Source organism: Vulpes lagopus, chromosome 3 (genome assembly GCF_018345385.1).
Source record: "Vulpes lagopus strain Blue_001 chromosome 3, ASM1834538v1, whole genome shotgun sequence".
NCBI lineage: Eukaryota > Metazoa > Chordata > Mammalia > Carnivora > Canidae > Vulpes > Vulpes lagopus.
In genome coordinates, this window is record NC_054826.1 from 53,383,092 (window position 1) to 53,403,560 (window position 20,469).

Here is a 20,469-nt window from a genome sequence, read left to right on the forward strand (position 1 = left end):
GCGGCCAGCCCGTCCGTGACCCCAGAGCCTGCTCACATGAAAAGGACGGAGCCCTGTAGCCTCAGGGCAGTGGCCACCCCGGGCCACCCCGCCCTGACTGCATGCCGTCCCCCACGAAGGGCTGGCACCACCCCGGCCTCGGGGGCCCACGCGGATCCCATGCAAACCTACCGTGGGGGACCCAAGCACGAGACCCCCCTGCACACAGCTGGCCCTGGAGAGAGAAGATGCAGGGACACAGCAAACCAGGGATGCCTCTTTCCCCGTTTTGATAGAATCCTAGAAGCTGGACAAGCCACGGGGATCCTGCTGCCAAGGAAGGGCCCGCGCTGGGTGCCGTGTGGGGTGGCGCGCGGTCTCCCGGGGCACACGGAGGAGTACGGGGCACAGGCCCTGTGCCGCAGCCGGTGTGGACAGCATGACCGGAGGGCCAGGGGCTCAAGGGCAGGTAGGTCTGCAGTAGCCAGATGTGCCTCTGCCGCCTTTTTTAACAAAATCCCGGAGATCAGAGGTACCAGGTTCTCCTCCTTGACAATGTCCGTGCTGACGACTGTGCACCGGTCAAACTGATCTTGAACCACCTCCCTAGGTTCGGTCCTCAACCATGGGCCTGGGGCCTCGACCAGAGCCCCTCCACCGGGTGAGCCTGCTGACGCTCTGACGCCCCCGAAGGGAGCCAGGCCTGCCTCGCCCCCCAGACCTGCTGACCCTGCGCCGGCCGGGGTCCTGGCCTCGGGATCTGCCTACCCATCATGCCTCTCCCAGCCCCGTTTTGGCTGCTTTGCAAACTCCAGGCTTTGTACACCAGCTCCCCACACGTGGGCATCGCAGACGCACGCGTGATGCTTGGTCCTCTCAGGTTTTGACATCGGTCCTCGGTGTCACGCATGAGTTGGAACACGCTCTATGTCTCCTCATGGGGCTGGAGACACCTCCTCTCTGGGGTCCGTCCCGGCGGCCACCTGACTCGCGGCCAGGAAAGCACCTCCCATAACAAGACTAGAAGCCAGGGCCGGCCTAGCAAGTACCAGGCCCACATGTACCCACCTGGGAAGAAGCCCTGAAGGTCACCTCCAGGAGGAACCCAAGAGGCGGCTGTGCTCCCGAGTGCCCCCCTCCCCCTGCCAGGCCCGTGCTGACCAACTGTGCTGCCACGCGGACCCCACAGCACGCGAGCACTCACTGCCCTTCTCCGTTCCCCACTTCGGAGGCAGGAAGAGCCCTCGAGGCCGGTGTGGGCTGCTCTGCGCTGCCGCACGTGATGGGCAGAGCTAAAAACACGGGAGGGGCTGGGAAGCCTGTCGGTTTCCCCCTGGCAAGGGCACTAAGTTCCACCGTGAGTACAAAGGGAACCAAGAGAGGGCAGGATTGGGAAAGCAGGGGCACGCAGGGCAGGAAAGAGAGTAGGAGCTGGGAGGGGGCGGAAGCGCGTCCAGCCCCGTGCCTGGCACTCTGGGGCTCCGGGGAAGGGCGGCTGCTGCTGTCCATCGAAGGAGTTCTGATCGAACGAGAAAGTTCTGCCACAGATGCTCCTACTGCTGACGTAGCAGTACTGGCTCTGAGTCTCCGCCGGAAGAAATATATTAAATACGGAGAAATCTTGATGTTTGCTGAACGTTGCTTTTCTTTTTCTTTTTTTCTTTTTTCTTTTTTTTTGAAGATTTTATTTATTCATGAGAGATATACACAGAGAGAGGCAGAGACCCAGGCAGAGGGAGAAGCAGGCTCCATGCAGGGAGCCCGATGTGGGGAATCAATCCTGGGTCTCCAGGATCACACCCTGGGCCGAAGGTGGCGCTAAACCGCTGAGCCACCCAGGCTGCCCATGAACGTTGCTTTTCATAGTGAAAAACAAGAAACTCTCTAAAATGAACAATGGGAGAATAATGGGATGAGCTGTGGTCAGCCCCCTTCCTCTTCCTTCCTGGGCCTGGATCACAGTGCGAAAGAAGAAGAGCCCTTTCTCCAGAAGTCAGGGGAGCAGCAGCAGACAGCCGGCGGGAGGACTGTTTGGAGGGTGGAGGGGAAGACTCTAAGGACTGCGTAGTCTCAGGTCAGCCCGAGGGCTAGCCCCTGGTTGTGCTCTAAACCACTCAGATTTTTTTTTTTAAGATTTAATGTATTTATTTGAGAGACAGAGAGCGCCAGCAGGGGGAGGGACGGAGGGAGAGGGACGAGCAGACTCCCTGACGTGGGGCTCCATGCAGGACCCCACGGGGGAGCCCAGTGTAGGTAGGGCTTGACCCAGGACCCCGGGATCATGACCTGAGCCACAGTCAGGTGCTTAACCACCCAGGCGCACAGTCAGATTTGAATTCAAGAAGGGCCCGATCAGGAGTGACAGCGCCAGGCTCACACCTGCCCTATGGCCCCCAAGACTGCCCAATATACACGCACACGTACACACACAGCACACATAACACACCACACACGTGTACACGTCACAGAGTCGTGCACGAACACACACGCCTACATGCCTTTGACCCAAAGATCAGCAAAATTGGGCAGCCCGGGTGGCTCAGCAGTTTAGCGCCTGCCTTCCGCCAAAGATCAGCAAAATTGGCGGGACTTTCCAATACATTGGCAACTTGTGAAACTGCAAGAAATCTCGGAGGAGGGGCCCGTCTTCCAGGCAAACTGAAAAAAAGGCAGGAGGAGAGGAAAAGAAGCACTAGGACAGGATAGTCCGGCTTCTCCTCGGGGACAAAGTAGGGGGTCAAAGAGAGGATCAACCACCTGCAGGTGTTTGCGCTTGGCCTCGTTTGTAATCACAGAAAAGCAAATGGAAACGACCATGAGGTTCCATCCTATACTCGTTAGATTTGCAGACATGAAGCCATGTGGCTCTAGAGCCCACGGGCATGGTGGGGGGTAAGGGGGGCCTGCCCATGATATCGGTCACCCTGGAGGGCAGTTCAGCTGCATCCAAGAGACTGGAGAGCTCTGGACACTCCTCTCCTTCATACCCATTCTACAGACAGCTACACATGAGGGCTCAGAGCAAGTGCTGCACAAGGCAACTATGAGACCCTGGTGAGACCTGGGCTGGGTGTCGGGTGCCACCCGGAACCCCCTTCAGGATCGTCCCAGGAGTGGAAAGACGTGCCTGTAAGGAATGACTCATCCAGGTTATATTCCCTCCTCAGGGGCATCCTCCATCCAGTGACTGTGCACGGTATGAAGGCCTGGCGCCGCGCTTCAATTTGGGGTAACTCTTTTTTTAAAAGTAGGCTCCATGCTGCACATGTGCAGCTCAAGCTCACGATCATACGATCAAGACCTGAGCCTGAGATCAAGGGTTGAACACTCAACCACTCAACCGACGGAGCCATCCAGGCGCCCCCAACTTGGGGTGACTCTTCAAGGGCCGTCGCCTCTGCAGAGCCTCCCTTGAGGTTGGCTGAGGTCCTGGTGACAGCTGTACCACACTGGACTTCTCTCTCTGTCCAACATCCTCGCCTCCCTGACAGGTGCAGCCCCGGGGTGCCTACCGCAGCCAGTCCGGCTCATTCTGGTTCTCCAGGAACCTGACCTGCGACAGACCGAATATCCATCGGTGGAGAATAGTTAACAAAAAGAGGGCCCGTGCGTATGGTGAAGTGATGAGAGCAATCAAAAGGCCAACTAGTTGATGACCAGTATGGTTAGAAATCAAAAATACAAGGCTGAGTGAAGAAAGCAAGTGGCAGAGTCAGATATGCAGCATAGCGATGCGAGTCACTCCAATAAAAACCCATCGAGGGTCACGCTGACACACTAGTTTATAAAAGGACTAGGATACACGGCAAATAGCAGAAAGGTGAGGAATATAAAAAAAAATCTTGCTTTATCTGTAAAGGTCTTTTTTTTTCTTCTGTCATTTTAAAAAAAAAAAACAAGAACAATGAAGAAAGGACGCATACACAGTGAATAAACTGAGGTTGTGCATGTTGGTTTGGGGGGGTTAAGATAGGACATGGAGGTGCAGCGTACCCTGGAGCTCAGAGCTGGGCGGCGAGTGCATGAGCTCCGTGGCTGTCCCAGGGCCCCAGGGCCGTGCCCGTGTCCGGAGGCCACCCAGGCGCCTCCTGGAGCCCTCAGGCCCCTCCGCGTGGGTGCCGGACTCTGCTCCGCAGCTGGACAAGGCTCCGGCCAGGCAGCCGCCTAGGGCCTGGCACGCGGAACAGGAGGCCTGCAAGGACCCCATGACCGAGCAGTGCCACGTCTCAGGGCCACCAGGGGAAACTGTCACACACCGACGGGCTGGCAGGGTCGCCTCGGGCCGCAGCTCGCTCCCATCACGAGGTACTTAAAGGACATGGCAAGGCCCTATATTCGACCGAGACTTCCACTCCTGGAAACGGAAGCAGCGTCAGCGGGAAGAGCGTCACCTGGAAGCTCCTGACAGATCCGTGCCCACAACAGCGGGCAGCAGGACAGCTGCGATGAGCGGCAGCAAGCGCAGGTCCCAGCCAACCAGCCAAAGCCCAGACCCGTCCAGCGGCCCTGAGGGCGGGGCTCTGGGGCTACCCGCCTGCCCGAAGCCCAGGGAGTGGCAACAGCCGACGCCATCTGTCCGGGGTGTTCCCGGGCCTCCGCGGATGTGGATGAGTGTGCACGGCGTGGTGGCTGCGCGGGTCTGAAAATGCAGACACAGCAGAGGAGCCAGCTCCCAGCCCCCCACGGCGGTTCCCACATTAAAAGCTCCCTGCCCGCCAGAGCACCCAGGGGTACGCGTCCCTAACACTGATAGTCTCATGAAGCCCCATCGAGCACCCTGTCTTCAGATGATGAATGTGCTCATCGGACCTGCAGAAATACCTTCCAGCGGCGGGCATCCATGAGCTCGTCCTTATGAAACCGCGCTGCCATTAAGGCCGAATGTGAGCTGCTTTACATTCACTTCCCGTGTTCTGCCTCTGATTGTTTTTTGTCTTTCCCTCTCTCTTTGTTTACAGTAAGTATCATTTGTTGGGAGAGATTTAAATAAAATGGAGAAAGACGTGGGATTTAGAGGAGGCAGGTGGCATCGCCAAGGAGACTGCAGCAGCAGGGCCGATGGAGGATGGAAAGCAGAGGGTCCTTTAGAGAAGACCCGGGACTTCAGTGAGACGCCTTGACACAGGGTGTAAGGGCTGTTGGCCTCATCTAATAGGATCTCAAGCCTAGCTCAGCCCTGTGGTGGGTGCAGACCCCAAAACATGGCCATGACCTAATCCCTAGACTCTGAGTGTGGCCCTAGGGGACACAGAGGGGCACTATCCCCTTAGTGGCTAAAGATGTGATGAAGGATTTGGAGGGGAGGACCATACTCTGGATTATCCAGGCGCAAATGTGAGCACACAGATGTACACACATATCCATGTGTACACACAGGCACAGTCATGTACACACACACACACACAAAGGCCAGCACAGACCATCCTCATGAGTTAGCCTCACCCATGTTCTGGGCCAAACACTGAATTGCCGCTTCCGGGGGAAAGCTGAGGATAGAAGGTGATGGAACAAACTCTCACAGGAACCCCAAAGAGAAAAGGCCCTTCTAACTCAAGCGCGGTCCTCGGAGGCCTCGGCAGGGCACAGAGACGAGCGAGCCCAAGCCATTTGGGACATCTGGGGCAAGTGGGCCAAGAAAGTCTGCGTCTAACTTCACGTCTAGTGAGATAAAAATGCAGGGGCAATAGGATGCGGAATTTGTATTTTAGAGAAATTCAAGTCATTTGCAGCATATATTTGTGGTCAATTAAACTATTTTTTCTGGAACCTGCTTGTAGAATACTCAAGTGTCCTCTGAGCCTTGGGTGTTCTCAGAACAAAAGGAAAGGCCTCGTGTAGATGTGGGGACTGAATACCTTTTTGGAGCTAGTTTTCAGTACAGTTTTCACTTGGCTACTTACTGTGCCCTTGGAGAAGAACTCTGACTTCTCCAGGACCCAGTTTCTTCACCTATAAGATGGGAATAGCATCACCTGTGGCGGTTAATTTTTATGTCAAGAAAGCTTGGGGCCAAGCTGTTTGCTCAAACACTAGTCTAGATGTTGCTGTGAAGATATCTAAGGATGTGATTAACATCTATTGTCAGTTGACTTTAGGTAAAGCAGATTATCCTCTATAATGTGGGTAGGCCTCATGCAATGAGTTGAAGGCCTGACGAGGAAAGACTGAGGTTTCCCAAAGAAGAAATTCTGCCTCAAGACAGCAACGTAGAAACGCTGCCTCAGTTTCTAGCCTGCTGGGGCTGGTACTACAAATTCCAGACTTGTGATCCCATACAATTGTGCAAGCCAGCCAATTTCTTAAAAATAAATCATCTTTGGGGTCCCTGGGGGGCTCAGCGGTTTGGTGCCTGCCTTTGGCCCAGGCCATGACCCCGGGGTCCTGGGATCGAGTCCCACGTCAGGCTCCCTGCATGGGGCCTGCTTCTCCCTCTGCCTGTGTCTCTGCCTCAATCTCGCTCTTTGTGTCTCTCATGAATTAATAAAAAAAAAATTATAAAAAAAATAAATCATCTTTATTACCTATCTATCTCTATATTTTGTTCCTTGGGTCCACTTCTGAAGATCAAAGGAGAAAGTACTGGGACTACCAGATTTCTACAAGCAAAAGAATGACGTTGTACCCCTACCTCACATCATACACAAAGATTAAATCAGAATGGATCAAAGACCTACATATAGAAGGTAAAACTATAAACCTCTTAAAGAAAAAATAGAGAGATAAGTTTTCATGACTTGGGTTTGGCAAAGGATTTTAGGTATGACACCAAAAGCAAGAACAACAAAAGAAAAACTAGGTAAACTGGGCATCATCAAAATTTAAAAAAAAATTAAGAGGGAGAGAGCCCATTTGATCAGGGAGGCAGGAAGGGGCAGAGGGAGAAGGAGACAGAGCATCTTAAGTAGGTTCCATGCCCAGTGCAGAGCCCGACCTGGGACTCAACCTCAAGATTCTGAGATCATAACCTGAGCTGAAACCAAGAGTTGGACACTTAAAAAATAGAGCCACCAAGGTGCCCCAAATTTTTAAAAAAATTTACAATTCAAAGGATGCCATCAAGAAAGTGAAAAGATATCCCACAGAATAGGAGGGAGTATTTGTAAATCATGTATTTGATAAGGGACTTGTACCTAGAACATACAGAGAACCCTTATAACTCAATAATTAAGGACAAATGATCTAATTTTTTTTGACAAATTACCTAATTTAAAAATGGGGCAAATAAATAAATAAATAAATATAAAAATAAAAGTCTGACCCTACATACCAATTGTTGCCATTGATGTAGAGGAATTGGAAGTCTCATACGCTGCTGATATATGTTTAGGTTTCAGAAAACTGGCTATTTGTTAAAATGCTAAACATGCATTTCTGTCCTACTGAAAATAAAACCATATATCCAGGCAGAGACTTATACTTAAAACTTAAAACACTGACTGCAGCTGCATTTGTAACAGTTCTATATGGAAGCAAGCTGAAGGTCCATCAATCCATGAGTGGATAACAGATTGTGGTATATCTATACCATGGAATACTACCCAGCAATGAAATAAATAAAATAATGGTGCCCTCAACAACATAGATAAGTTTCAAAGTCACTATGCTGAGTAAGGGAAGATAAGGAGAAAAAAAAATACACATGTAATTCCTTTTAAAATTCTGAAAAATGAGTAGTAATCCACTGGTGACAGAAGGCAAATCAGTGTTTGCCGAGAGATGAAGATAAAAAGGGGATTGGGTAACAAAGAAGCACGAGAAAATGTTGCGGGTGAGGGTAATATACATTATCTTGATCTAGATGGTAGTTCCATAGGTGAATACACATGTCAAAACTCACCATATTGTACACTTCAAATATGAGCAGTTCAGTGTATGTCAGTTATATATCAATTAAGTTGTTTAAAAGAAAACAGAAAAAATACACATTTGTTGGATAATTTAAAAGTTACTGAAAATATGATGAAGAAAAGAAGTAAGTGCACATACTCTTTGATTCAGTGAGCCCAGTTTTGGGAATTGACAGAAACAAGAAGCACTAGTCCTTAAGAACCCATGTTTGAGAACATTTATAACAATATTGTGTATAGAGGCAAAAACAGAAACAATTAAAATATCTCTCACTAGGAGAACAGATCAGTAAATTATCAAGGACTACAACGCAGCCATTAAAAGGATGAACTTCATGTACTGCAACACTGAGGGTGTTTCTGCTGTATGTTTAAGTAAGTCAAACAAAAGACAAATTACCATGTATACACAGTATGGACACTATGTGTATATAGATGACATTGGATGGATGGACAGATGGATGGATGGATGAGTGGATGGGTGGATGGATGGATGGATGGATGGATAGATGATGGATGGATGGATGGATGGATGGCGGATGGGTATAGACAATGCACCTCCTACATATGTGCTTTCATGTAAGAACACAGAGAGAGATGAGGACAGCTATACATTAAACATTATTTATGTATGTACAGTGTACATTATTGGCTGGGTTGGAATGGCTTTGGAAAAAGATATAAAAATGAGTATGTTTTAGTCTTATTATTAAGAAAAAGGATTAAAATCAAATAAGACAGGATTCTGCTTGTTTTGAAATGCATCCAAAAAATATATTGGTTTGAGGTTAGAGCAAGAGTAGGAGAGACAGAGGTGAGATAAGGAAAGGTAATGAATGCCAATGTTAGAATCTAAGGACGTGGATATTTGCTGTACTGCTTGAAAATGTCCATAAAGAACATTGAGGGAAAGGCAAATATTAAACAATGGACGGATGGACGGATGGATGGTGGATGGATGGATGGATGGATAGATGGTGGATGGATGGATGGATGGATGGATAGATGGATGGATGGGGGATGGATGGATGGATGGATGGATGGATAGATGGATGGATGGATGGAGGATGGATGGATGGAGAGATGGATGGAGGATGGATGGATGGATAGATGATGGATGGATGGACGGCTAGAGAGACAAGGTCTCTGCTCACAGCAAAAAAGTGAGTCTGTATTGCAGCAGGCGACTGGCTCTTTCCTGGGTTGCCTGGGCCCCAGGCATGTTCCGCAGATCGTTCCAGTAGCACACCCTCCGTGCTTGGTCCCCCTTTTAATCTGATGCTTGGTTCTCTGCAGGTTGTACTCTGGAGTGAACACCAGGCCGGGGCTTCCCTCGGGTATACAAACTCTCCAGACACAGAGAAGCCCATGGAAGGTTTGGGGCCTCAGCAGTGTTCCCTATACCAGGGCCTCGAGGACAACCCCTGCCTGCCGGGGAATCTCTCCCCACCCCCACAGGGGAGTTCTGATCACAGGCTGCCTCTCACCAACTCCTACTCCATTGTCAGCTTCTTTGTTACACCTGCCAACACTGTTGCAACAACACTGTGATGCTTTCCCTTTTCCCATTTACCTTCTGAGGAAGCCAAGGCACAGAGCAGTCATGTTACTTCATCCGGGTCTCTACCCAGGAAGCAGCAGGATACCAGGGAGATGTGGGGCTCCCAAGCCTGCACTCTTGACATCTGCTCACGTAGCTGTTTGTGCCAATGGTGGGAACACAGGGCCTCTGACTTCATCCCAACTCCAAAATCCACCCGGAGATCACAGGGGGTGCTCCGTGACCCCCTCGGCCCCCAGCTAGCAGGGGCTGGATAGGAAGGGGTAGAGCTCCTCCCCTCCTGGCTTGCACTGTGGACCTACCTGGGGCATGCTCTCCTTAGCCACTGCCCAGTGCTTACGCTCCCCCTCACGTGGGGACCAAAATATCCCTGGCTCCTGGACAGTTTGGAGAACTCTGGGACAGAATTTTCTCCCACAGGCCTCCGGCCACACCCACAGGAGGACACATCAAGTCTCCTTGCAGGCACGGAGTCTGCCCCCCCCGAGTGACTTACGACGGGCCCCATTCTGTCTTCCACGTCCTCTTCAGGGCTCTGGGCCACCCAACCCCACAAATCGGGGCCCAGCAATGGCTCCAGGCAGCCCATCCTGACACCACATTTTAAGACAAGTCCAGAAGAAGTGCTTTCCCCAAAGAAGGACTTTTTCCTGGTCATCTTTATCCTCTGGCCTTCCTGGTCGGGAGACTTTGCCTGAGCCCAGGCCATGACAGAGAAGGCCCAGGACGGCAAATCCGACGTGTGACTCCCCAGGAAAGGCAGGGCAGAGGCCCGGTCTTCCCAGTGAAGACTAAGGAGGCCTTCTTGCTGTGATAAATCAGGCTCACCTCATTGGCTGCAAACAGTGGAGTGATGGGACCATATGTCACTTGGGCATTAAACAAATCCTAATGAGCTAAAAATATGTTTGTTTTAGCTAATTGACCTCTTTGGCCTTCATAAACCACTTGGTAAACATCCCCAGATAATGATTCCCAGAGAGCAGATTGTGGTTCTCCGGGCTGCCCAGACGGCCCCCGACCCCGGGAACACCTCCCGCCCCCGCAGGGGTCCCGGACCCTGGGCTCCACGGCAGGTTTTCTGGGGCTCTGCGCAAGTCCACGGCAAGCAGAACCCACCGCACTTCCACGCGAGGGACCAGGAGCTGGAGAGAGCCTGAGAGTCCAGCCGTTCACCTGCACCGGCCTGGGTGCCGGGCCCGCAGCCACTCCCCTGTAAGCCGTGGGCCACGGGCCTCCTCCGTAGCCAGGAGCAGGGACCCTGGTTAGGTGGCAGGGACAACCTCAGGGGACCCAGAAGGCCTGACCCCGTGGTGTCAGGAAGGCGGGCACCCCTCCCACTCACCGTACACGGCGCCGAGGTCCAGACATTGTATTCCTGCTGTTTGAAAGCTGGGGGCAGGGGGTGGGGAGAGGGTGCACAACAGTTCCCCGGATTCAGCAACACCCAGAAAGCAACCTCAAGCCCTGAAGTGGGTGGCCCCGCACCCTCAGCCTCGGCACTGCCTGAGCGGACTGCAGCCCGCCACCCCCGAACTGCTCCTCTGTCCCGTCCCCCGTCCCCACCCACTAGCTCCTGAGCTCTCCTCCCCCAGCTACTCGGCAGAGATCATCCACCACGGAGAACTTCCCAGCAATCTACGCGATAGTGGGACACGTCCCTAAGGCCACGGAGCCGAGGGTCACAGAGCCAGGCCCCCAGTGAGTTCTAGCTCCTTCCAGGGATGTGGCTCACCCCGCACGGTGGGGAAAACGCTATTTGCGGCAGGTCAGCAGCTCTGTCTGCAAGGCTCTGGTGCACACTGTCACCCTGTGAAGCACGGAGCCCAATGCCTGGCATGGGGCGGAAACTCCGAGTCCACAGCAGTTTTCCAGGTGGCCGTGCACCGAGGTGGCACAGCTCGGCAAGATCCACGCGCCTTCTGGGTCAAACCGCTGTGGCCCCTGCTCCCCGGTACCCGGGGCTGACGTGCTTGAATTAGACGGGATTAAAGGCTTACTGGAGCTGCAAGCCGCACCCCAACTCCCGCGTTTAGCCCCAGACCTTCTGTCCACCCGCTGAGAAGGACGAGGGAGGAAGGCGGCCACACGGGCAGTGGCCGTGGCCTTGCGCACAGTCAAGGGAGCACCCGTGCAGGAGCCAGCTCTCCTTGTGGGTCCCCATGACGAGGGAATGGGCCCTGATCTTGTGCACGCTGCTCTGCGGCCTGGCTGGCCCCACGCACTTGTTCCAGCCCGGCCTGGTGCTGGACATGGCCAAGGTCCTCCTGGACAACTACTGCTTCCCAGAGAACCTGATGGGGATGCAGGAAGCCATCGAGCAGGCCATCAAGAGCCGTGAGATCCTAGCCGTCTCGGACCCCCAGACTCTGGCCCACGTACTGACCACCGGGGTGCAGAGCTCCTTGAACGACCCTCGCCTGGTCATCTCGTACGAGCCCAGCACCCTCGAGACTCCCCGGCAAGTCCCGGCCCTCACCAACCTCACCCGGGAGGAACTGCTTGCCCGCCTGCAGAAGGGCATCCGCCACGAGGTGCTGGAGGGCAACGTGGGCTACCTGCGCGTGGATGACATCCCCGGCCAGGAGGTGGTGGACAAGCTGGGCAGCTTCCTTGTGGCCAGCATCTGGAGGAAGCTCATGGGCACCTCTGCCCTGGTGCTGGACCTCCGGCACTGCACGGGCGGCCACATTTCTGGCATCCCCTACGTCGTCTCCTACCTGCACCCAGGGAACACGGTTCTGCACGTGGATACCATCTACGACCGCCCCTCCAACACCACCACTGAGATCTGGACCCTGCCCCAGGTCCTGGGGGAAAGGTACAGCGCTGACAAGGACGTGGTGGTCCTCACCAGCGGCCACACGGGCGGTGTGGCGGAGGACGTCACTTACATCCTCAAGCAGATGCGCCGGGCCATTGTGGTGGGCGAGCGGACTGTCGGGGGGGCCCTGGACCTCCAGAAGCTGAGGATAGGCCAGTCCGACTTCTTCCTCACCGTGCCCGTGTCCAGGTCCCTGGGGCCCCTGGGAGGGGGCAGCCAGACGTGGGAGGGCAGCGGGGTACTGCCCTGTGTGGGGACGCCGGCCGAGCAGGCCCTGGAGAAAGCCCTGGCCATCCTGACCCTGCGCCGCGCCCTGCCCGGCGTGGTACGGCGCCTGCAGGAGGCCCTGCAGGCCTACTACACACTGGTGGACCGCGTGCCCGCCCTGCTGCACCACCTGGCCAGCATGGACTTCTCCGCCGTGGTCTCTAGGGAGGACCTGGTCACCAAGCTCAACGCTGGTCTGCAGACTGTGTCCGAGGACCCCAGGCTCCTGGTGCGGGCTGTGAGGCCCAGGGAGGGTCCTTTGGGGCCCGAGGCGGGGGACGACGACCCGCCGGAGGCGGTGCCCACGGTGCCAGACGACGAGGCTGGCCGCCGGGCCCTGGTGGACTCCATGTTCCAAACATCCGTGCTGCCGGGCAATGTGGGCTACCTCCGCTTCGACAGCTTCGCGGCCGCCCCGGTGCTGGAGGTGCTGAGCCCGTACGTGGCACGCCAGGTGTGGGAGCCACTGCAGGACACAGAGCACCTCATCGTGGACCTGCGCCAGAACCCCGGGGGGCCGTCCTCGGCCGTGCCCCTGCTCCTCTCCTACTTCCAGGGCCCCGACGGTGGCGCCGTGCGCCTCTTCACCACCTACGACCGGCGCACCAACATCACACAGGAGCACTTCAGCCGCGTGGAGCTGCCAGGCCGGCGCTACCCCACCCAGCGCGGGGTGTATCTGCTCACCAGCCACCGCACGGCCACGGCCGCCGAGGAGCTGGCCTTCCTCCTGCAGTCGCTGGGCTGGGCCACGCTGGTGGGTGAGATCACGGCGGGCAGCCTGCTGCACACGCGCACGGTGCCGCTGCTGGAGACGCCGGAGGGCGACCTGGTGCTCACCGTGCCCGTGCTCACCTTCATCGACAACCACGGCGAATGCTGGCTGGGGGGCGGCGTGGTGCCCGACGCCATCGTGCTGGCGGAGGAGGCCCTGGACAGGGCCCAGGAGGTGCTGGAGTTCCACCGCAGCCTGGAGGCCTTGGTGGAGGGCACAGGGCACCTGGTGGAGGCTCACTACGCGCGGCCCGAGGTGGTTGGACAGACCAGCGCCCTGCTGCGGGCCAAGCTGGCACGGGGGGCCTACCGCACGGCGGTGGACCTGGAGTCCCTGGCCTCGCAGCTCACGGCCGACCTGCAGGAGATGTCGGGGGACCACCGCCTGCTCGTGTTCCACAGCCCCGGGGAGATGGTGGCCGAGGAGGCGCCCCCCCCGCCCCCTGTCGTGCCCTCCCCAGAGGAGGTGTCCTACCTCATCGAAGCCCTGTTCAAAACCGAGGTGCTGCCCGGCCGGCTGGGCTACCTGCGCTTTGACGCCATGGCGGAGCTGGAGACGGTCAAGGCCATCGGGCCGCAGCTGGTGCAGCTGGTGTGGCAGGGGCTGGTGGACACAGCCGCACTGGTCGTCGACCTGCGCTTCAACCCCGGGAGCTACTCCACGGCGGTGCCGCTGCTCTGCTCCTACTTCTTCGAGGCGGAGCCCCGCCAGCACCTCTACTCCGTCTTTGACCGGGCCACCTCGAGGGTCACGGAGGTGTGGACCCTGCCGCAGGTGGCGGGTCGACGCTACGGCCCCCACAAGGACGTCTACATCCTCATGAGCCACATCAGCGGGTCGGCGGCCGAGGCTTTTGCCCACACCATGCAGGACCTGCAGCGGGCCACGGTCATCGGGGAACCCACGGCCGGGGGGGCACTCTCGGTGGGCATCTACCAGGTGGGCAGCAGCCCCCTGTATGCCTCCATGCCCACGCAGATGGCCCTGAGCGCCAGCACGGGCGAGGCCTGGGACCTGGCCGGGGTGGAGCCCGACATCGCCGTGCCCATGAGTGAGGCCCTGTCCACCGCCCGGGACATAGTGGCCCTGCGAGCCAAGGTGCCCACCGTGCTGCAGACCACGGGCAAGCTGGTGGCCGACAACTACGCCTCCCCGGAGCTGGGGGCCAAGGTGGCGGCTAAGCTGAGCCGCCTGCAGAGCCGTTACTCCCGGGTGACCTCCGAGGGCGCGCTGGCGGAGATGCTGGCAGCCGACCTGCAGATGCTGTCCGGAGACCCGCACCTGAAGACGGCCCACATCCCCGAGGATGCCAAGGACCGCATCCCCGGGATCGTGCCCATGCAGGTGAGATACGCGGTCCCGGGGTGGCTGGCCCCGTCCACGCGGGCAGGGCCCTGAGCACGGTGCTGGACCTGTGCGGGGTCCCAGTTCTCCCTGCTGCATCTTTCCCTCCTGTCATCCTGTCACCCCGGCCTTGCGTTCCCACCCCAGCTTGAGTTCCCGCCAGCCCCCGCCTGCCCCAGGGGTGGCCTCACGGGTGTGGAGCCCAACTCAGACGTGCCCAGGGGCACGAGGGCGCAGTCCCCAGAATCCCGCAGCGCGAGATTCTCCGCGTCTGGGGCCCCGTGGGCACCGTCTGAGCGAGGCTCAGCTGGGCGGGAAGCTGAGTGATGTTGCTGAGGGTCACGCGTTTAAAGCAGCAGAGCCCTCGGGGGGCACTGAGAGGGTAAACCGAGGTTGAGGGGTTTGCGGCTGGGAGGTTGACCACCCAGAGCACCCAGACCAGTGGCCAGACAAGCTGAGGGTGCCCTGAGCACCCCACCAGCTACAAGCCCCGAGCTTCATCGAAAAGCAGCATCCAGGGCATCTCGGCTCGCAGTCTGCCCTCTAGCAGGTCACCGCTCGGTCAGGACCAGGAGCGGCAGGGCAGGTCTGGGTGCAGGCAGCTCACGCTGGGGGGCTGGGGGAGCTGTGGCCTCCCCAGTAGGGGAGAGAGGGAGCAGGGAGAGGGTTAAGGCAGGAGGGGAGCGGGCAGGCGGCTGCATTACGGAGGCCGCTGCCCCCACGGAGCCCGTGGGGCCCTAACGCGTGGGGAAGGACCCAGAGCCGCCACCCGCGGACGGAACTGAGCAGCTGCTGGCCTCATGGGGACGTGGACCCTGACACAGAGAGACCCGGGGTGTGAGCGGCAGGCCCTGGAGGCCGGGCTCCCCGCACACCGCCCGCAGAGCCCGCGTCCCCCCCGCGTATGGTGCAGCCAGGAGGAGGCCCCGGGCACGCGGAGCCCCATTCGTGCCAGCACCGCGCCAAGCTCACAGGGCCGGGCTTCCGAGCCAGGCCTCGTCCCCTCCCCGTGTGGTCAGGCCCACGCCCCGGAGTCACCTGCGGATTTGGCTTCTGGCGCCACCACTTCCTGGCTGTGCGACCCTGGGAAGGGACCCGGTCTCTCTGGTCTCCTCACTGAGGGGATGCCCTGCGGAGATGCTTGGGGCTGCAGGTGCGCAGCTCGCGGCCGAAGCCCTGCGGAAGACCCAGGGTCCCCGCTGCCCTGGGAGGAGAGGAGGACAAACCCAGAGACACCAGGAAGCACCTGCCGGGGGCGGGGTTGGGGTGGGGGTCAGAGTGGAGGCCGCGCCTGGGCCTCGCGGGTGGGCACCCTCTGCAGGGGGCCCGCCAGCCGCAGCCTACCAACCTCGAGCCACATCCCAAGTGACCTCCCAGAAGCCGCCCGCCCGCCCGGGCCCCTGCCAGGCTTCGCTCCCCAGCGTCTCTCAGGTAGAGGACGCGGGGTGAACCTGCGCCAGGGCTGAGCAGAGCCCCGCAGCCCCTGCCCTGCTCTTGCAGATTCCCTCCCCTGAAGTCTTCGAGGACCTCATCAAGTTCTCCTTTCACACTAACGTATTTGAGGACAACGTCGGCTACCTGAGGTTCGACATGTTTGGGGACTGCGAGCTGCTCACCCAGGTGTCAGAGCTGCTGGTGGAGCACGTTTGGAAGAAGATCGTGCACACGGATGCCATGATTATCGACATGAGGTCAGAGTCGGGGGGACGGAGGTGTCTGGGCCTGGGGTCTGGCTTCGCCGGAGGAGGGAGTCCCGGCAGGGGGGCTTCCCAAGCTCCTCTGATGATTGCAGGGTTACCTCCATCACTGGGCTACTTATTGGCTCCCAGACTTGCCTAGACAGAGGGCCCAGGAGAGCAATGGGGAGACCTCGAGAGCAGAGCCTGGGCCCCCACACCACCCACTGAACCCAGAGCCGGGGGAGGGGGGACACCTAGTCACCTGTGCCCTTGACGCCTCATCCGGGTGATTCCGATGACCCACCGTGGCTGGGACAGCCAGGCCACCACATCCAGTTGTGCCTCTCATATCACACAAAATCAGCCCAGGACCGCCTGGGTCAGGAGAAGCACAAAGCCCAAGTCCCGGGCACAATCTCCAAATCAGCCACAATTGTTGCAAAGAGAATTCTTTGCATCACAAAATGACTGTTGGAGGGATGCTTCCTCCTAGAGGGAGTGGAAGCAGGTTCCCCACCACGTCCGCCCCGTGGGGACCAGGCCCAGGCCTCCGTGATGCTCCTGGGGCACCCGCCAGGGCACGGGGTGGAACCCCAACCCAGCTGCAGGAGCGAGGCTGCTCAGCCACAGTTCTTGTTGGGACCAGGGGCCCCAGATCTCAGAGGCTTGTTCTCCCTGAGGAGGGACCTCGGGGTGCTCTGCGTGTGCGTGTGCACGCGTGTGCACGTGGCCATGTGCGTGTCCAGGGCCCGTGTTTGTGGGCTCCTGCAGGAACCCCTGAAGGCTTTATCCTTCAAACACTTTTACTGGACGTGCCGACGACGCTCATGCTCAGTGCCCTTCTGTTGACTGTGTGGCAGTCCTGGTAAAAGAGGAAGTGGCCCAGCCTTCAGGTGGGCTTTGCTTAAAAAACCCTTCCAACCTGAGGTTTAAGGGTTCAGAGGCTGAGGCCGCAGGCCCTACACCCTGCGGAGCCACCCTGGGCCACCAACCAGAAGACACTCCTAACACATCACCAGCCCGCTTCTTGTTTCCAGATGAGACGGGCATGGCGTCCCCCGAGCGGGGCTGTCCCCTGCCCTCTGCTCCTGCCCAACGTGGTTCCCCAGGCCTGAGGCTCTGGGGAGGTTGCCCCAGGGAACATGCCCAGTGGTTTGTGGGATCATGGAGAATGCAGCTGGGGAAGGCGGCAGGGGGCAGGACAGCAGCCACGGTCATAGGCGAGGGAAATCCATCGCCAGTGTCGGGACCGCAGGGCCGGTCAGAGCCCCCAGTGTAATGCATACAGTGGGCATTGCATAATGTATTAACCGCGATCAGAAGGGGCAGGTATTGGGGATGCCTGGGTGGCTCAGCGGTTAGCGCCACCTTGGGCCCAGGGCGTGACCCCGGGGTCACGGGATCGAGTCCCGCATTGGGCTCCCTGCATGGAGCCTACTGCTCCCTCTGCCTGTGTCTCTGCCTCTCTCTCTCTCTCTCTTTCTCTGTGTCTATCATGAATAAATAAATAAAAATCTTTAAAAAAGAGGGGGGGCATGTATGACCCTCGACATTTTCTACACAAACTTGACCGCAAGGAGACTTGAACTCTGGGAAATGCCAACAAGGGAACCTGTGGGACGGCGACGGGGCATTAGGACGGGGCACTGCGGGCAAAGCTCCAGGCTCCCGGGGGAACACGGGGCCGCCCCGTCAGCCCCCGCCCCCAGCGGTCCCACTTCTCTCCCCGAAGGTTCAACATCGGTGGCCCCACCTCCTCCATCTCTGCCCTATGCTCCTACTTCTTCGATGAAGGGCCCCCAGTTCTGCTGGACAAGATCTACAGCCGGCCCAATGACTCTGTCAGTGAGCTCTGGACCCACTCCCGGCTCGCAGGTATGTGCAGAAGCCTTCCCCTTTCCTGTTCTCATTCTAGAAGCTTCTGGAAAATCGGGGAGAGGAATGAACAATAGCTTGGGTGCAGGGAAAAACCTGGTAAGTGGAACATCAAGTGCCCGTCCGACGCTGTGCACTTTGCATACGATCCTAAATCCCTGCAAAGTGCTACCGTTACGCTTATTTTCTAGAGAAAAGGGAGTCTTAATTAGGTTGAGGATCTTAGCTAACATCACCCGACGGATATGTGAAGGAGCCGGAATTTGAACACTGGTTTGTCTAAAACCAAAGTGTCCTCCATTCTCGCCCTGCAACCCTCAGCCTAAGGGACAAATGCAGAACCAGAAGGACCCCCGCCCATCGCACATCCCACAGGGCTTCTAACGCACATCCTGCCTGAGGTCCCCGCAGCAAGGAAGTTCGGGTGTTGATGGCGTGTGCCGTGGGCCAGGGCGGTGGCCAGAGGGGCAGGTGCAACCCCGCACTCTCATGGCTCGATGTGGGTGACGGGCTCTCTCCGACACCCTTGCCCTGCCTGATGAGCCAAGGAACCCACACTTGCATCAGACTAGGGCCAGGAGACCAACAGCGGGAGGTGCGTGTGACCAGAAAATCACTTGTGCCCGTCCCTCCTGCACGAGGATCGGAGGGGAGCTTCCAAGACATTCGTTCAGAACTATCGCAAAATGCAAATAAAAATCAGGACCAGGTGAATTGTAAATTCAAACACACACTCAAAACCCAGAGTTACAAACAGACCCAAGCCTGCGGACCACGGGGCCCTAGGACGGCGAGGTCTACCTTGCGAGCCGCGCATGGCCACTGAGCACTGAGATGCGGCTCCTGCAAATGGAGATGTGACACGTGGAATGTGCACACCAGACTTTGAAGACTTTTCCACGGAAAAGTAAAGATATAAAATATCTCAAAGATTTTATTGATTATATTTTTCAGATAGACTTTTTTTGGGATGTATTGAGTTACATAGAACTTTATTAGGGTTCATCTCCTCTGTTTCTTTTCACTTGTTTGACATGACGGCGAGAACACCTCGGGCAACCTCTGTGGCCCCGGCTCCAGCTCGCGCTGCATTTGTGCAACGTGCACGGCCAGGGCAGGCACTCTCATCCCCCGTGGAGGAAGCACGTCTCCTCCCCAGGCTCGCATCCATGTCCTCGCTTCACGGCCATGGGCCAGGGGCTTGGAGGGGCGGCTGCCTGCGGACGCGGGGCCACGGGACGGAGCCGCGGGCCCTCCTCTGTGCGGGTCCAGGCAGCACGGGGATGCGGGGGCCCCGGGGACTGCCAGCTGGCTTGAAGGGCCCTGTGTCTTGCAGGTGAGCGCTATGGCTCCAAGAAGAGCGTGGCCATTCTGACGAGTGCGCTGACGGCCGGCGCCGCCGAGGAGTTCACCTACATCATGAAGAGACTGGGCCGGGCGCTGGTCGTTGGGGAGGTGACCAGCGGGGGCTGCCAGCCACCGCAGACCTACCACGTGGACGACACCCACCTGTACATCACCATCCCCACGGCCCGCTCGGTGGGGGCCGCGGACGGCGGCTCCTGGGAGGGGGTGGGCGTCGTGCCAGACATGGCTGTGCCTGCCGACGCAGCGCTTGCCAGGGCCAAGGAGGTGCTGCAGCACCTCGCGCGCAGAGCCCGGAGGAGCCCCAGGGCGCCCGGGACCTCCCGGCGACACACCAGGCGGGCGGCGGTCCTGGCCCGGGTTCCTGCCTGAGGCCAGGGGCAGGTCAGGGGCCTGCTGGGCTCCGCCAGGCGGGGGGCGGGAGGCACGCCTGGGTCCATCCGAGGTCCCTCAGCCACCGCCAATGTCCCTGAGCGCCAGGTATGGGGAGCCCACCCCACGGAGGCACCCCCTCCACGGGAGCTCTCAGGGCGGCAAAGTCGAGCCCCCACTCCCGCTTCTTAGCTGCCAAGCCCGGGCCCCCAGCAGCTCCAGCCACCGCATTGCACTGTGAGCTGCACACCCTGGCACACGCACCACACTTCACATCTCCTGGTAGTAAAAAGAAACGGGCAAAATTTATTGCGATCGTGTGATTCCTTTCAGCTCCTCTCTGCACAGTAGCGTCACTGCAGCCGCATTAAAGTCACCAGGAATGAGACGCTTTTGCAGGAGCCTTGAGACGTGTCGTGTGGGCTGCACGTGCCGCGTGCCCCCCTCGCCCGCACACGCCCGCTCACAGGCACCTGCCGCTGCTGGGTCCATGTGGACCGTGCGGCCCAGAGGCCAGGGAGCCCCCCCCTGCCGCTGCGCCTCCTCCACTTCCTGCCCTGGGAGCCTTTCTGGCCCCATCA

At 58.0% G+C, this 20,469-nt stretch overlaps 1 protein-coding gene across 1 annotated transcript; it reads left to right on the plus strand.

Annotated features, from left to right (window-relative positions):
* The first annotated feature begins 11,549 nt into the window (after positions 1-11,549).
* On the plus strand, positions 11,550-19,888 carry RBP3 (retinol binding protein 3). Its single transcript, XM_041748483.1, has 4 exons — positions 11,550-14,597; positions 16,098-16,288; positions 18,009-18,151; positions 19,488-19,888. Exons 1-4 carry the CDS (start codon positions 11,550-11,552, stop codon positions 19,886-19,888), a joined length of 3,783 nt encoding a protein of 1,260 aa, XP_041604417.1.
* Positions 19,889-20,469: the final 581 nt, after the last annotated feature.

Bases quoted from the DNA above. Each gene is read 5' to 3' on its own strand.
- RBP3 (XM_041748483.1), top strand. From the start codon at position 11,550: ATGACGAGGGAATGGGCCCTGATCTTGTGCACGCTGCTCTGCGGCCTG. The intron at 14,598-16,097 runs GTGAGATACGCG...CTGCTCTTGCAG, and splicing joins CCGGGATCGTGCCCATGCAG to ATTCCCTCCCCTGAAGTCTT. The intron at 18,152-19,487 runs GTATGTGCAGAA...TGTGTCTTGCAG, and splicing joins GACCCACTCCCGGCTCGCAG to GTGAGCGCTATGGCTCCAAG.